The following is a 17580-nucleotide window of genomic DNA, read 5'->3' on the forward strand; positions in this document are numbered from 1 at the left end:
CCAGCAAAACCTTCCAGCAGAAATTTGCCCTTAAACCTGAAGAGTGGTAAGATCCCCAAGACATATTGCTCGAGTGCATGTCCCCCCCGGCCCCGACACTGGTCCAGCCTCGTCTTAAAGAAAGGCGAAAGGAAATGAGTTCACATCCCACCTGGATTCATCAGTCGGTGTTTATGCGGAACCCAGGGGCTGGCAGCGGGTAGGTCAGGCGCAGCGTGTGAAACAGCTGCTTCTGCTCCTGTATTCGACCCTCCGTGTTCATTCTCATTGTGCCTGTTCAGAAATTAGCTTGACCTTTTCATGAGAAACCCAAAAGTTTTATGCCTAGTCAGGTCCTTCCAGAATCCCCTGTATGATTTGCTTTACCCAGTATTTAAATTTTCAGCTAGAAATAGGACTGACATTTCCCCATCAATGCTTCCCGAGATTACATGCCAAACACAAACCAGTACTGTACAGCTGAAGCCAAAGGTGTGCCCTGCCAGATTTTAACACAAAGGAAGAGTACTTTAAAAACAAATAAACCTTTTACTGCTCATTTAAATTTACAACAATTCTAGAAAATGATAACTCTACGCTCTTGCAGTTTTTGATGCTTTTCGGATGAATGTCATCAGGTTTTCTATGAATATTCTTGCATTTTTTCTCTCTGTATCACATTGCCCCTGAAAAGTTAATCAAGAAAATTAAGTTATAAAATATATAACCATTATGTAGAGATTTTTTTGAAATTATTTTGTAAATGATATGATTTTCCTTAAACCTTAAATATGCTGATCACGCATATGAAACCTCATTTCAGAGGTGGGTCAAGCTGAAAACTAGAACAAGGGGAGGGTAGAAGCGTAAAATAATGCCAGGATTTCTGCTTCCATGTGCTTAACGGAAGCGAGTACAAAAGTTATTCTCTCTCTTGTAGACATAAGGACGTTGTTATGAATTATGGATCACGTTTTATTACATCTCTGCTGCGTGATCTCTGTTAGACAAGAAATAAATTCCTACCTCTTTTGCCAGGCTTGGTGTGAGTGATTGCTTCAGCCTTTCAAATTTTTGGAAAAAAACACTGAATTTTTTCATAGCTGGACTAGTTTTCAGCTGTTCCGTTCCTTCAAAGATTGTGCTGACGCAATTCACATCCTAAGATGGAAGATATAGCAAAACCGAGATATAAGAATTTGCAACCATGAACTACAATAAGTTTATTAAAAATCTTCTCTCCAGCTGCCTGGGAGGCAAAAAAATTGCTGCCGACTTCAGGGCTCGTATTTGCAAACGACTCGGGCAAACATGCTTAACGCTTATTTACTCTTCAGGCAGAATCCTGGTAGATGACAATTTCTGCTAGCGTATGTTTTTTGTAACGTCCAGATGACCCATATAATTATAAAACTTAGTCCTGTCTCTTCCGCAGCCATCTGAAGACCGATTTGATTTCTTAAATCTGTTTGTAACAGCAGGTTTATGTCTTCGGTTTGGACGCAAGATGCTTTCTGTCCCGGGAGGTTGAGCTGTCTGAAGGCGAGAGAAGGAAAATAAATAAACCCGAAACTACTCCAGACATCAACCTCTGCAGCAGCTGACATCTGGTGCTGGGAGAGGTGGGGACAGCGGTCAGGCTCTCCTCTCACAGCCCTGCCCGCCTTGTCCCATCCCAAGGGGGGCTGTGCACCACGCACGCTGCTCCTCTTCCACAGAGCCGTACCTGGAGTTTGTCTCCGAGACCCCCGGTCCAGGCAAGGTGGCCAGAGGGCTAGAGGGGATACGGGATGGAAGCAGAGCAAAGGGTGATGACGGTTGCGCTCGCCCGTGCAGGGTGGGTTTGGAAGAGATCAGCTAAACACACCGAGAAAGAAAGGAGAGGACGCTACCATCGGCAGCAGGAAGAGACTGAAGTGTAACGGAAGAAGAAAGTGATGAAAAATGAAGCAAAAACTAATCAGCAAAGATCGGAGGAAATGCAGAGAGCTGCCAGAGCCAGCATCATGCCCACGGCGTTCTCAACCGGCGCTTGGTCTCCTGTTAGTCATTCCCGGGTGCTGCGTGACAAGGAAGATCATTTTTCCCACAACCTTGCTTGGGAGGCTGCTGGCTTCTGCCACTGCTGAACAACAAACGCGGAGACGCTGGAAAGGCTCCATCATCTCCGCATCTGAAGCCCAGGTGAGAGGGAGCAGCTCTTCTCCGCGGAGGAGAGTCAGGCACCAGCACGGGGGGCTGCGGTGGCACCGCCGGGGACCTCAGCAGGGCAAGGGATGAACAAGCTGCTGGAGTTCAGCACTGCTGATTCTGAGTCTGTTTTCCTCAGTAAAAGCTCAGGGTTAAGTCTGGCCCAAGCCCCAGCCTGGGAAGAGAGATTTTCCAGACAGGATCCAGATAGAACTGACAGATGTGGGAATTTTACATCTCATTTATAAGGAATGGGCTGGATTTGCCATCAAAAAAACCTCCACCCTCCTGTAGCTAGCTTACTGCACAAATGTGAATTATTCTGCTCTCTCAGTAAATTAATTACTCAGATTGCATTTCCACAAACGGCCATGGTGTTATCTGAAGAGCTCCAACAGGCTGTCATCTCATATTGAAACCGAGTTTCCAGTTGATGCACAGCAGAAAAAAACTCTCATTAGCAGAATCGGCATCGGGAGGAAGTTCTTTAAAGTCAGGTCCCAAAGGAAAGAGCCTTTATGCCAAGAGGGAACACGGGAGATTTATGGAGATGCAAAAGAAGATGGCAAATGCATAAAGAGGGATTTGATCTTTAAGCCAGACCTACCAGCACACACGGTAGCTGGTGTCTTGTTCTCAGGGCATTAACACCATCCCTCAGACAAGACGTGGTAATACAACTATTTAATCCCCTTACAGGTGGTAGAGGTATAAAAAGCCATTTCTAGAAGCTGACTAAGTGGAGTATTTTAGCAGACGGACAGGCAAGAAACGTGAATGAGTTCGTTCTTTCCTTTCTGCCTGTCTTTCATTTAAAAAGCTGATTGAGAAAATCATGCTCTGTGTGTGTTCTGCAGGAGATTTACAACATAGAAGAAGAATAATTGCCGTCCTTGGCTACTTTTGTATCAGCATATTTTCCTTTGGCTCAACATTTGATTATTTTTAATAACATTTTATATCTTACAATAACATTTAATATCTTTAATAACATTTTATATCTTATAATAGTTACACTCAAAGTCATTGTTTGTTCTTAAATACAGAGTATTTTAGGAGACAGCGATTTTAAAACTATCTCAATTTTCAATTACTAAATTTATGAAAAAGTTCTATTTAAAAAAAAAAAAGGGGGTTACTTACATCTATATTGTCTGGAGTTTCAATCCTCAGATTCTGAAAAATAATATATTAATTAAACCTTTCGAATATCATCTTCATTAACGCTAATAAAAATTGTCATATAAATAGTTTGACTTCCAAAAAAGTTAAATATTCAAGAACAAGGGAATTCAGTATATTGAATTTTAGATTAGAATAGTGGAAATGGAACTTACCCGCATGTCCTTTGTCATCGCCTCACACATTTGCTCTAACAGTGTCAGTAATTCAGCAATGCTGCTCATCGGGGGAGCAGCAGAGATGCCTGCAGCCAGCAAAAGGAGGCAGAGCTGGATCTTCATCCTTCTGATGTGCTCAGAGAACCTGTAAGTGCCTCTGGACCAGTCCTCTACCATTTTATGGTCTCTCTACAAGGAAATACCAGGTTAGGGTGATTTTTGAAGCTGATAGAATAAAGGTCACTTGTTGAGATTTTCTGGAAGAGAAAGGTTCCAGTAAATTTGGTGTTTAACCTTGGGGCACACTCCTTACCCAATCAGCATTTCCACAGAAGTAGGTAATAAATATATAAGGATGTGGCCTTTCATCAGTAAATCAGTGAAACATAGAATGGCCCAAAACATGACAAAGCAGCTGCCGTCTCCATGGCACTTCTCTAGAAACTGGCCCTTCTCTGATAACAGCGCGCGATCTTCTGATAGGCAATAAGAAAAAGGTTGTGGTGTCAGAAAAAAAACCCAAACAAAACCCCTCAGAAGACATGTGGACCACTGCCTAGGGAGGGAACGTGACAGCATTTGTGGGAAAGTTTTGTCAAAATGCAGGTATTAGGTAAGAACCTGCTGCCCTGGAGCGGGAGGGCAGCCCTGGGGATGGGCACAGCAAAGTGATTTCTTTTTTTTTGGGGGGGAAGGAGAGATGCAGGATGTCCTGAGCGGTCAGCCCATGGGCACAGCCGGTGTGGGGAGTTGATTTTGTGTCCTCGCTGCCCCGCTCGGCGGCCGGGAGCTGGCAAGGGGGAAGCCCACCGGGATTGCGAGGGTCATGTCTAAGGTCTTAGTTCACTCAGGGTGTGATGGCTTGTTACCTGGCCAAATTAGCCAGCAAAGTGACTCACGTTTCCCTCTTTCCTGGAAGCCAAAGAAATCCCTTTTTCATTCTTTTTTTTTTTTTTAAAAATGATGTCATTTTTCAAAAAGCACTATCATTTGCTTTCTGCTGGCGGGTTCCTGCGAGGGCAGCAGCTGTAGTGGCAGGGGGTCCAGCCCCGTTTCTGCTGGGCAGGAGCAGATCTGCGTGGCCTGGAGCCCGACACCACAGCAGTTATGAGTAAACGTCTCAATATCTCAATACTTTGAATTGGGGAAGTCGAAAGCCCGTAGTGGTTGTGTGGCTTAGCTCGAGCTAACCTACAAGCTGATTGCTGCTCACTTCGCTTGTCACCTCTAACAGGAATAGGTTTCTTTTTCCATGCTGCCAGTTTATCTGTTGAGTTTTCTCATCATGCAACGCCGAGGACCGTATCCTTGTAGGGGCACGGACTCTGCACCAGCACATCGCTGGGAGCTCTGAGGAGAACCCGCCTGGCACTGCCAGTCACCCATGCAGCTGAAAATACTAAGCCTTGTTCTTGGTCCTCCGTGGTTTTGGCATTTTAAGGCTTGTTTCTTTTGGTCTCATACTGATTTTTCAGGCAAAGCCTCCTCTCCCCTTTGGCACCCAGGCGGTACCTGCCAGCCAGGCAGAGGTCTGACCCCATCACTGGAGAGCTCTGTGGACAGCTTGGGCTTGAATTGCTGCGAGACCTCAAGATTAGTAACAGAAAACCTTTCTTTTTCACATTTTGCTCAGCCGACAGTTGGTCCACCCCATACCACGGCCCTTCCCATCCTGCTGTGAGGGGTTTCCCACAGAGCGGTTGGCCACGGACACCCCCCTCCCGCCCCCAGTCTCGCCATGCCAGGGCTGCTTATCGCAGCGAGCACATCTGTCTCCACTTCTGTTCCAGGCCGGCACAACTGCCAAGACATTTATATCTCAGGCCTTTCCTTAAGGCCCCTCTCTCGCCTTTGGGATTTTCAGTCGCTTCTGCAGAATCCTAACACTGTCCCAGAACCTTGTATGAACTCTATAATTATTTTTTTTTCCCTCGGAAAATTCTGGTTTTTTGTGTCCAGGAGATAATTCCCAGTTTCCAAGAATTACAGGGTGGTTTTGTTGCATGTATCAGTAGAAGGAGCCAGCGTTTCAGCAGGGCTTTGTCTAGCTCCCAAAGGAACAAGACTGGGTCTTCACCATTGTATCACCCCTCTGTCTTCTTGTTATATATTTTAGAATCATTAGACTTTGAAGTGCAGGGGGGGTTATTTTCCTTTTTTTTTTTTTTTCCTCACGTTTTTTCCTCTTCTGCTTGAGATAACAGAACTGCTGAAGTGCTAACTTTTCTCTCATAGATGGCTCAGTGTCCCTACACAAACTGTAGTCACATCTTCCAGCCTCAGATTTGTTATTATTCAGATAGTTTGGGGGGTTTTTTTTGGTTTAGTGTGAATGCAGGGTTAAGAAGCTGAAGGATAATGTAAGAACAAAATAGGGCAATGTATGCAACAGGTCCTGACCTCAATGCTCTGCACTTTTGATCCCTATAGCTCTGGAATCTTCTCATCTGTGAGTACGGGCAGAGCAAAGGCACCGAACACTGATAGAATTGGTAGGGATAAGGATAAGAATAAGAATAAGAATAAGAATAAGAATAAGAATAAGAATAAGAATAAGAATAAGAATAAGAATAAGAATAAGAATAAGAATAAGAATAAGAATAAGAATAAGAATAGAAAGTGCTTCTGAAGAAACTCTGGAGACTGGAGAAAAAGACAGCAAGTGGAAATCCAAACTGTTGGGATATTCTGAAGTGTCTCAGTTTGAACTTGGAATGATCAGGAGTAGGGAAGTGAATAAATGATGTAATTAATGAGTGAATTAATGAATTCTGATACTAATGGAAAAGGTATTTCAGTGGAAGTCAGGGTGTGATAAGCAGTGTTTGTGTTATGGCTGATTTAGGGATATTATTGAAAAAAGACTCAGATGATGCCACAAACGTGGAAGTGAAGCCACGCTAAAAGCTGTGCAAGGCGCTGCTGACACCAGAGCTGCAAGCTGGGATCATCCCCTGGGGCAGGGGCTTCTCTGCATCCAGAAATGGCGATTGTGGTGGGTACGAGCCTGCATTAACGGGCTCGACAGACCGGGCAAATGCCGTGTGAGAACGGAGCACGTCAGTCTGCCATCGCTGGGTGCTCACCAAGCCCGTAACGAGCAGGACTAACGCTGAGCTTGCTTAAGCATGAGCTTTTCTGAACCTGCTCGTGTTGCATTGCCAGCATCTGGGGGACTGTGGGAGCTGCTCAGCGCTTTCTGCCTAGTCCCCAGCACAGGATTGATCCCCCGGGCTGTAGCAGAGCCACGAAGCCCCTGCGGAATCCATGGCAGCTTGGAACACTGCAGTGCCCAGGGGAGGGGGACCTGAGGCGGCACGAGGAGCTTGCCAGCTGTTTTATGCTGCTGTCACCTTCGTATCTTTTTGTTGGCATCGTTAGCTGGAAGCTGCAACTCTTTGCAGTAGCTGGTTTTGCTCCTTCATCTAGATAAGCATGAAGTTGTGATGCTCAGATAAGGCTTCTTGCGAGTACGTAATGCAGCATGGATATGGTGCAGTAGCTTGTGCCTCTCTAGCCTGCCAGGCTCAAGAAAACGGAAATTTCCGAAAATCGGGGAACAGACTTCCTTTTCTACACCTTTTTTCCCCTGAAGACAGCAAAGCCTGCTCAAAGCTGCCTGCGCTCCTCTGCTGGGGCAGGTCCCAGGGAGGTGGAGGACTCTCGGAGCAGCGCTGCAGGGCGCAGGTAACCTTTGGGGGTACTTCAGGGTGAGGAGCTCTCTGCAGCCCCCCCGCCTCGCCCCTCCTTCCTGAGGTATCCGGAGCAAGGGGGGGTCCGAGGGGTGTGCGAGGGGTGTCCTCTGGTGCCCCAGAGCTGCTGGCCGGGGCGTACAGCCCACGGGCACCGTCGAGGGCACAGGCTACGAAATGGCGTGTGGGTGTTTCGGTGGTAAATGGGACGAAATGGGGGGTGCAGAGGGAGCCCTAGGGCAGAGTGACATTTGTGACAGACTGCGTCGTGTCCTTTCCCTCCCTTATCTGAAAGGGCAGACTAGATGTATGAGGAGATCACGGGGCTTTGGAGGCTGTATCTTGCTTTTAAAAATCCTCCTTAATAAATGGGCAGCTTTTGACTGATCCAATCTCGCACACAGAAACTACACATCATCAGTTAGCCCCATTGGTAAACGTTATGTCTCATTTGTTAAAGATAAGTGTTTCCTGGGCATCTCTGAAGTGGCTGTGATGTCCCACCTGAGCAGATGCTCTCTGGTCCCGTATGGATTTCAGCTGCAGCCATTGCCACGTATTTGGCCACATAAAAAGCTGCAACCGTGGTTTGTGGGCTCCCCCCTGACCAGCTCTTCTCTCCACTCCTGGGAAAGCGAAGCTGCTCCGGACCACGGGGTTTGTCTCCTCCTGAGCTGGATCCAGCCCAACGCCCAGAGACAAGCAGGTCAATTGGTGGGGCCGGGAGGGCTCCCAACCACCCACTATCTTTTCTCTTAGCACGTGACTATGCTTTTATTAACCTGCAGAAATGCCCTGAAATGTTTTCTCGCAGTGGTTATGTTTCAGTATTTTGTCCTGGGGGCTTAGTTTAAAGCAATCAAGCTGAAGTGGAGTTTTTTCTTAACCTGGCAAATTTTCTGACTCCAATCTGACCCATCTCCTGGGCTTATAGAAACTATTTTCACCTTTAGTAATCCTCTCACCTCTAACAGGGAGCAATAGAGAAAAGCCAGGTAAGTGCAAAAAGCAGGTTATTAGCCAGAGGCCTCTAGTCACATCCACGGTATTTAGAGAATAAATTCACAACCGTTCGCTGCCTTCCACCAGTGCATACCCCTTGCCGGGGCAGCTGATGAAGCGAGGTACGTACCCACGTGCAAAACCAGGCTGGGATGCTCCAGCAGCAAGCAAAAACCCTGCTTTGTGCCACGGAGACGAAAGATAAACCCCCGGGATTTGTTCTTGCCAGAAGAGCATCCCGAAGCAGTGCCGCTCCGCAGCGCCGTTCCTGAGCACCTCTGCCACAGAAACCGCTCTGGTGTTTGTTCAAAGGCTGCTCCCAAGCCAGGGAAATTGAGAAATTTTGTAAAGGCTGATCTTGACTTGAATTACATAGAATTAAAATGTTTTCTCAGGAAACAGGCCGTTAGGAGGAATGTTGTTTATGCTTCTGTAACGGTCTGTGGGAGTCAATGTTTTCTGGAAACAATGTGCAATATCTGACCTTTTATTTTTCGGAGGAGAAAGGTTATAACTTCACTTGGGGAGATCAGAGCCTGCCACGTAGAGATGGACTGGGTCAGGGCTACACTGGGAACGATGCTCTGACTGGTTCTTACAGGGTTACTTTAGTGTGTAGGGTTTATTAAGCATGTAGTAATTACTTAATATATGTAATTTATTAAGTATGTATTACCAAATACACCACAAAATCATAAATTATTTTAAATGCAAGGACTAACCAAGGCTTTTATTTTCACAGATTTTCCCTTTTTCCACACAAAGTGACCCATGGCAAGAAACACCTGGTTTTACCAGGCTCCTTAGTGGTGATAAAGACACCTGGAAGAAAAGAGGAAAGATTGGCCAGGTGACCTTGACCTAATCATAGAATCATAGAACGGTTTGGGTTGGAAAGGAACTTAAAGATCACCCAGTCCCACCCCCTGCCCCGGGCAGGGCCACCTTCCCCCAGCCCAGGTTGCCCAAAGCCCCGTCCAACCCGGCCTTGAACCCTTCCAGGGAGGGGGCAGCCACAGCTGCTCTGGGCAGCCTGTGCCAGGGCCTCACTCCCCTCACAGGGGAGAATTTCTTCCTTCTATTTTAATCTCAATCTGCTCTTTTTCAGTTTAAAACTGTCACCCCTTGCCCTATCCCTACACCCCTGATCCAGAGTCCCTCCCCCCTTTCCCGCAGCCCCTTTCAGCCCTGGGGGGCCGCTCTAAGGTCTCCCCGGAGCCTTCTCTCCTCCATCTGAACCCCCCAACTCTCCCAGCCTGTCCTCACAGGGGGGTGCTCCAGCCCCCCCAGCATCTCCGTGGCCTCCTCTGGCCCCGCTCCAGCAGGTCCGTGTCCTTCTGCTGTTGGTGCCCCAGAGCTGGACCCAGCCCTGCAGGGGGGTCTCCCAGAGCGGAGCAGAGGGGGAGAATCCCCCCCTGGCCCTGTGCCCACCCTGCTCTGGGTGCAGCCCAGCACACGGGGCCTTTCTGGGCTGCCAGCGCTGGCTCACAGGCACTTTTCCTCCCACCAGCACCCCCAAGTCCTTCTCCTTGGGGCTGCTCTCATCCCCTGTCGCCCAACCTGTGTTTGTGCTTGGGATTGTCCCGACCCACGGGCAGGACCTTGCACTTGGCCTTGCTGAACTCCATGAGGTTTGCACATCCCACCTCTCCGGCCTGCCCCCCAGGTCCCTTGGAATGACACAGCCCCTCCCTCCAGTGTGTCAGCCGCACCACACAGCTCGGTGTCATCGCTGAAATTGCTGCAGGTGGCTCAGTCCCACTGTCCGTGTTGCTGACAAAGATGTTAAACAGTGCTGGTCCCAACACCGACCCCTGAGGACTCCACTCATTGCTGCCCTCTCCTTGGACGTTGACCCGTTGACTGCAACTCTTTGAGTGTGACCATCCAGTCAATTCCTCATCCACCAAGTGGCCCATCCATGAAATTTAGAGACAAGGATGTCATGTGGGACAGTGTCAGATGCTTTGCACAAGTCCAGGTACACATCATCAGTCGCTCTGCACTTATCCACCAATGCTGCAACCCCGTCACAGAAGGCCACCCAATTTGTCAGGCACGATTTGCCCTTAGGGAAGCTGTGTTGGCTGTCACCAATCGCCTCCTTATTTTCCATGTGCCTTAGCATAGTTTCCACAAACTTCTTTATTTGCAATCCACTACTGCTGCTTCCTAAAGGCAAGCCAGGGCACAAGTCGCTCAGGTAGGTGAGGAGAGCAGCACAGTTCCTATCTAGCACCAGACACTGTCATCAGAGGGACTCTGTCAGATGCCACCCTAAGCCCAGCTTGACTGAGCTGTTGCACAAAGTGAGACATTTCCTACAGAGAAAAAGAAAGGCAGAAGAGAAGGGGAAAGCCAGGGAATGGAAGATGACCCAGAGCCAGCTGTTGCCCGAGACTCAGCCAAAACTAATAGAAATGCAAATGTTATCTGCTGCTCGCTCTCTGCCCAGTCTGGAGCAAAGGCACAACCCCCAGCTGACCCAGGCTGTCCTAGAAAGCTTTTCATCAGCGTGGGAAATGTCAGTGGGAATGGTAGCCAAAATAATTAAAAAATAATCTAAACCGTTGTCCTGTAACTACCCGAAGTGATGAGGCAGAGGAGCCGAGGTGGGATGTTCACCTCTTCGGGTCTCAGCAATTCCTTCTGACAGTTCAACACCTCTTCTAAAATCCTTTGCTTCCCCCAGCCAGAAAATGAAACTGGTAGGAGCTCAGAAACCTGTGATTATTGTCCTTTCAGCTTAAACAATCCAGTATTATTTGTCTCCAAGTTTTTGTTTCTTTGTTTTCTGATTTTTATCTTGGAAGCGATGCCCTGGGTTTCAGTTCCCACACCACACACCGAGTCTGCCTCGGTGAGGGGTGTCCCCTGCATTCAGCGAGACACCTTCCCGAGAGCGGGCTCTGCCCCAGTTTGATTTTTTTTTTTTTTTTTTTGCCTAGACATCTTGAAAATGAAAGCCTTGAGGCTTTTCCTCTTCACTCACAGGGGTGAACAGCATTGTGTATGTTGAATTTTGAAGGTTGCGCAACCAGCCTTGTAACTTCCTCTGCCCCTGCATGTAGAGCCTTTCCCTCCCAGGACTCCTAAAAAACCTCATCCATGTGCCTCGCTGACTCTGGTTTGAAACAGCACCTTTCCTTTCTCTTCTGAAATGACTTTTCAGCAGGTTGGCCAGATGGCAAACAGATGATGCACCGCGTTGGCAGCACACCAACAATCCATTTCTCCCACTATGGGTATTTTAAGATGCTCCCAAGGACTCTTAATTGGTTTATATTCCCGGCACTAGTATTCTTGAAGAGCAAACAGCCTAAAATGAGAATTATGGGAGCTCCAAACTCTGTTAACTTTCACTAATGGGAAGTAAAATGCTTCAAGAAGAGCAAAATGGAAAGAAAATATTTCCCTGTGCTCTGCCCTGTGTGGATGAACCCACCGCAACATAATGAGAAGGAATAGCAAAAGAATACAATTGTGTGAATTGAGTTGATGCAAGGTTGCATTAAAATACACTGTAATTAGAGCTCTCTTCTGCTTGATTAGTTAATTAAGATCCGGTGTGGTCTTTTAAGCAGTCATTAGCATTTGATTGTGCTTGCCTGGTGAGGTTTAGCTTGGCACAGGTGAGCAACACTGTCCCCACCCACAGGTACATCCCATTACACTGACACTTTTAACGTGTTTTAGCCCGGTTTGGAAGGAAAGGTGAGTTTTTAGCACGGTCTGGAGTGACGTTACAGTCATTCAGCAACGGTTGGATGAAAAGGGGTTTTTTTTGGTTTTGATTAAGATTATATCGTTTCTGCAAACATTGCAGTAAAATGCCAACCACTATTTTCAGCTTTATGCAGAAAGCTGGAATGAACTGTAAAAATAAAAAACCGACGCTCTCCAGCCTTGCCTCAGTTTTAGCAGCCGTGTGTCATTTACAGTTACTTGTGAAAACTGTGGTTTAAGTACTGAATAACGCCCCTGCATGGGTCAGGTTTCCTAGCTTATTGCCTCTCCAAGGATGCGCCGGCCTTTCCTCGGGAGCTGCGTCGGAGGAGCGCTGTTTAGAGGTACCTTCTCATGTTTGGGTCTTTCAAAATTCACTGTTTTGCTGATGTCTGCTCTTGCTAAACCTCCGGCAGTGACTAATGACACGGGCATTTGCTTGTGGACGGTATCCTTTGCGGTTCCTCTTTACCACTGTATTTATTTGCTCCAGCTAAGGTTTATTAGTTTCGCAACCCAATGGATTAGCCACTGTCACACCGCTAGTAACAGCGTCTGGGTTCCTCCTGGCTTTTCCCAGCCACCGAGACGGGAATCACTTTGCTGTGCACCCTGTCATTAATTTGTCACATCTTGTCCTGCTGGTTCCTTGGATGTAATTATGCTCAATTACGTGTTCATGTGGTTTACCTCATTGGCAAGGGTTTACGACTTCCCAAAAATACATTTAGGGCAGGCACCTTTCACTTAAATCTTACACAACACCTAGCTAGGCAGGTCCTCAAACTACTTCGTGCCCCAAAAGCCAGCTCAGTGATTCCACTGCATTTCATTTGGAGACAAACGTACACCTCCATAGCAGAAGTGCTGTCTTCCTCTGACACTTCAGGTTCTAGAAAAATGTAATAACTTTATTTAGCAAAAGTAATTCACAAATACATTCTTCACTTCATGAAAGATACAGCTTAGGGCTAATCCTGAGGAAAAAAATCAAACCCAGCCTAAATTCGACATCCTTTGCTACCACCATTGCTTCTGTCGTAATTATCATTATCCTGTTGTAATTTTTCTGTTGTAATTATAATCTCATTTCATATTATTAAGACATTTCTGTTGTAATATCATTACCGTATTTTTATGGCAATAACCTGAGAGACCTGCTCAAGGTTTCATTTTGGCCTGGCACTGAACCAACAAATTCCTCACTCTTTCCTCCAAAATCTGAAGATAACATGGGTTGAAAATAAATCTGGACTAATATTAAATATGATGTGCTGTCACAATAAATATATAAAGAAAGAATTCAGGTATACTGCACTGCAATTATGTCATAGAATTTCAGGAAAACATGCTGAATTCAAACTTATTTAAAAGATAGCCTTTTCTCCTTTTTTTTTTTTTTTTCCTCCTGCCTTCAGAAAATAAAGATTCTGCCAATTTTGTAAATGTCTGCAGGACAGCACATTAATGGATCTGCCTTCTAATCTGTATTTTTTTTTTCAATTTCACTCACACAGTGTTATTCAAGTCTTGACACATGCTCTAATTATTATAGCACACAAACCCCACAACAGATTTAATAACTTGAAGTTCTTTTATTCATGATTGCTTTGAACTTTAGGACTCTCTACAAATATAAAAGCTCTCTATAAATTAAATAAATATGTTATTAACTACGATAAGACATAAATATCTGACAATACACGTATAAAACATTCACGGTAACATGGTGCTGCCTCCCCGGGACGCTCCGCGGCAGCTTTGCTTTGTTCCGTCAGGACGGGCTCTAGTGTTGGGTGAGAGACGTCCCCGTGGGCTGCCAGCACCCAGCAGCACCTTTTCTAGCACTTCTCATGCAGCTTCTGAAAGAACCTCTCGTAGCGCGTCAGGGCACTCTGAGGGGGCATCTCGGACATCAGGCAGCGACCATCTGTCTCGGGTTTCTAGAATAATGATACCAACAGGTAATAGCGATAATAAAGGAGAAGAGCGTATTGCTGCGGAGGTGGTGGTGGTTGTTCAAGGTGATATTTAATCAGAAGGAATGATAGATCTTCACAAATGAACAGAGAGAAGACTTCTGAGAATCAGGAATATTCTTTCTGGCTGACTTTGCACTGAGACATGGCTTAGGGCCTTTTCTTATTCATCTCCTGGCTAATGGCAAGTCCGGGGTGATGCATCTTTTAGAAAATGGTAACTTCCATCCAGATGCTATGAATTTGGGTTATTTTCTATAAAACCACTGCTGAGCAGCAGCCATAATGCTCAACAGTGAGAGTGCACAGAGGTGGCATCAAAATTTTGCCATTGACTTTAGTTGACCAGGATGCTGAGTTGCTTAATTTCATGGTTTGAAAATAAATAAGCCATCCATTTATGGTAATTTCACATTTTTACCTGTTTAATCACTATAAATAACTGATGAGGAACTTACTGTACGTGCTTTATTTAAAGTTGATACGATGCGGTCCATGTTTCTCTCCATCAGAGAAATGTATGTTCTCTTTTGGTCATCCTTGAAGTAAACTTTCAGACGTTCTATGGTTCTTTTAAGGTGACAGGGAACATGACTGCACTAAAAAAAGCCGTAACAAACAGCAAAATTATAGTCTGCCAAATGAATTAAATTTTATCTTTCATTGAATTCAGTAACTAACTGTGTGCACAGCAGAAACAGAAATTACCTATCGTCTACTCTTACTGTACAATTAGGGAAGGAGGTACTTCCCTATATTTTCTGGGATTTGATAAAAATCTACAGCAGGAGAGAAAAAGTATATAATATTTTAAAAGGAAAAACAGGAAAAAGAGTTGTAAAAGAGGAATAAAATCCCTTGGGGTTGCAGCTTTATCAAAACCACTCTGAGTACCCCGAGGAGATGAGATCTGCTTTTCACAGCTACCGTCTCCGTGTCGAAGGACAGAAGCACCCTACTCTTCTGTCAATAAAGTGTGACTCTTCACCTTCTTTAAAATTGCAAAATCTAGACTTTTTTTTCCTCTAAAGGCCTCCCAACAACAAGCTGCCTCTCCTCAGTTATTTTTCATGAACCTTTTTTCAGCTCATAGAGCCGTAGGAATCTGCAGACCACAGGCTGAAAACCACCGATCAGCGTGGCTGTGTGTGATAACTTGTCTGCAAATTGCTTCCTTCGGAGACAAACCCCATTATGCTTCACAAGACGTGTCTGTTTGCCGAGAGGTAAGAACGTTTTAGCGTTTCCAGTATGAACCATATCCACCACCTTCTGCTCTAAATGCCAGCAGGTCACATTCAGGGTCTGCACCTCGTACAGGGGTGTTGAGTACAGCCTCAGCACTAAGCTCTCTGCGAGAGCTCCTGAGATTGCCTTCAGTGGGAGTGTAACCAAGCCTCAGAGATCATGGTCTCAGAATTGGTTATTTATTTCCATAACCTTTTGCATACAAGGAACTTAACTGAATTTGATAGAACTGCTCATGAACACACCATTAGAACATGTATTCCGTTTTTGTGAGATTCGGTCTTTTTCAGTAGTCTACCTCTCTCTTTCTCTCAAGATCTGCTATAGAGCATCATCGTTTTCCAAATGATTAACAACAGCAGTAATAAAGAAGCTTTAAATTCTTACCTGAAATTTCCCAGCAGGTACTGGAAGAAAAGTCTAAAATTTTAAAAAAGAAAGTAGTGTTAGAAGGTATTTCTCTCTGACTGCCACGTTGTTAAGCATCTCTAACTACATATCATCTTCATCAGGTTTTCTATTTCTGAACTTCCTTTGGGGAAACAATTGCAGCACCAGCTTCTGAGGAGAGGTTGACATGCAGTGCCTTCAGCATCTCAAGTTTAACAAACAAAAGACAGGACACGCAAACGAGAGCTGAAGCTAGCCCAGACTCGATTTTATACTTCTATCAAAAGAACCGTAGAAAATGCAGAAGAAAAGAAAATAACCTACCTCCTTGCTTTCTAGATCCACTAAACCCTTGAGGTTTACTTGAAATTCTTCTATTGCACTGCCCGTTGAGCCAGATAAGCAGCTAGTCAATAAAAGGATATAGAGCAACAGCATTTTTGCTTCCAGGAAAGCTACGTTTGATTATGCCTTTTTAACACCACATGCCCTATATATACTCATGTACACCTTGAATATTAAATTAAAGGGAAAGTTTTCTCATATAGGAAAAGGCACAAGAACATAGTGTGAATTATTATAGGCACTGTGGGATGCCTCAGCGGGGACAGGTTGGGAGTTTCCTTCTGTCTGACATCAAATAAGGGGAAAATACCTTTGTAGATAAGAGATATGATTTTCTTACATGATATCAAAAACTCATCACAGGAAATAGGAGTATTCCTTGTATAACACACATCTTTATGTGGTTCTATTCTTACTTTTGCATCACGTAATCAGATAGATGGAGATCTGGAAACCTAAGTAGTTCTTACATTCCACTCAGTAATACGACATCCTTTCTTCAATAGGATTTTCTAACAGAAACTGGAGTTCTAGATATAGTAAAAAATAATAGCAAGTTCTTAGACATACACAGACCCTAACATCACTTAACCAGTTTGACTTCCTTAGCCTTCCTCCTTCACCCTCGCTGTTCTGTGAAATTGTGATGGCATGTAATACATAGCCAGGAAAGGCATGGGTTTAATTAGCAACAGCCAATCAGTAAAGGCGTGGTAGGCATTAATGGCAGAAATTAGCAGTCCTGGCATCGAGTAAACACCTTGTCCTGCAACGTTAGTGGAAAAACTCTATGTACTGAAAAATACTGAAGTGCTTATAAATGGTTAAAAACTACTTTCAGATGTTTGGCAAGGGCTTGCGAGAGGGTAACAGTCACCCACTAAAAGGTTACAATTTTCCAGCAAAATCAGACAAATCACTCACCCATGTGAGAAGAGTCATCTAGTTTTCCATAGCCATCTGCTTGAGAGTCACAGAAGCAAAGGAGACCTTGAGCACGTCAAATAATTAATTTCTCAGTACATAATTTTATGAACAGGTCTTATTTAAGTCATGTGGCAAAACACGCTAAACTAAACTTTTAAATACCTTTAAAATATTAAATATTAATATTAAAATACCTATTCTTGTCCTAATTTAGCAAGTATAACTAGAGGTTAAAGAAACCCTCTTGAAAGGATCTTTTGATCCTAACTGAAAAAGCTCCTGAAACAGCTTTTAACATTGGGCTCATAGATCATCCAATTGTCAGAGCGCACCCAAAGAAACGTGTGGGCTCCCCAGCTGAAAATGTCTGGAGCCTGGAAGAGCATCTGGGGAATAACACAACAGAGACTTACGTTCCTCTCCAGAAATCAGCATATGCCTACTCAGAGACAGGATGCTGAGTCAGATGGACTTTTACCTGAGCTGGTATGGCCACTCTTCCCTAGAGGGAGAGAGGTAAAAAGCGTCTATGACAAACTAGGCAGAAGAAAAGCAGATTTTTGGAAAGGTTTCTCTTTCCCACAGGTAGAAAGCAAACCTTTTGTTATATTTCACAAATAGTGGTAGTTTTATCAAAAACTATTTGTATAGATATTAGCACGTCTCCCATGATATGTTAATAGAGTATGTATTTTGTTATATTTAACAAGAATTAAAGGACGTAATATAATGATATAATTAACAATAAATAACAAGAATGTG

At 44.9% G+C, this 17580-nt stretch overlaps 1 protein-coding gene across 1 annotated transcript; it reads right to left on the reverse strand.

The window, feature by feature from the left end:
- Positions 1-572: 572 nt before the first annotated feature.
- Positions 573-4535, reverse strand: LOC141965239 (interleukin-5-like). Its single transcript, XM_074916490.1, has 4 exons — positions 3507-4535; positions 3313-3345; positions 1006-1140; positions 573-665 (listed from the first exon to the last, which is right to left on the reverse strand). The coding sequence occupies exons 1-4, from the start codon at positions 3684-3686 to the stop codon at positions 573-575; spliced, it is 441 nt and encodes a 146-aa protein (XP_074772591.1). The 5' UTR covers positions 3687-4535.
- Positions 4536-17580: the final 13045 nt, after the last annotated feature.

This window comes from Athene noctua, chromosome 12 (genome assembly GCF_965140245.1).
Source record: "Athene noctua chromosome 12, bAthNoc1.hap1.1, whole genome shotgun sequence".
Classification (NCBI taxonomy): Eukaryota; Metazoa; Chordata; class Aves; order Strigiformes; family Strigidae; genus Athene; species Athene noctua.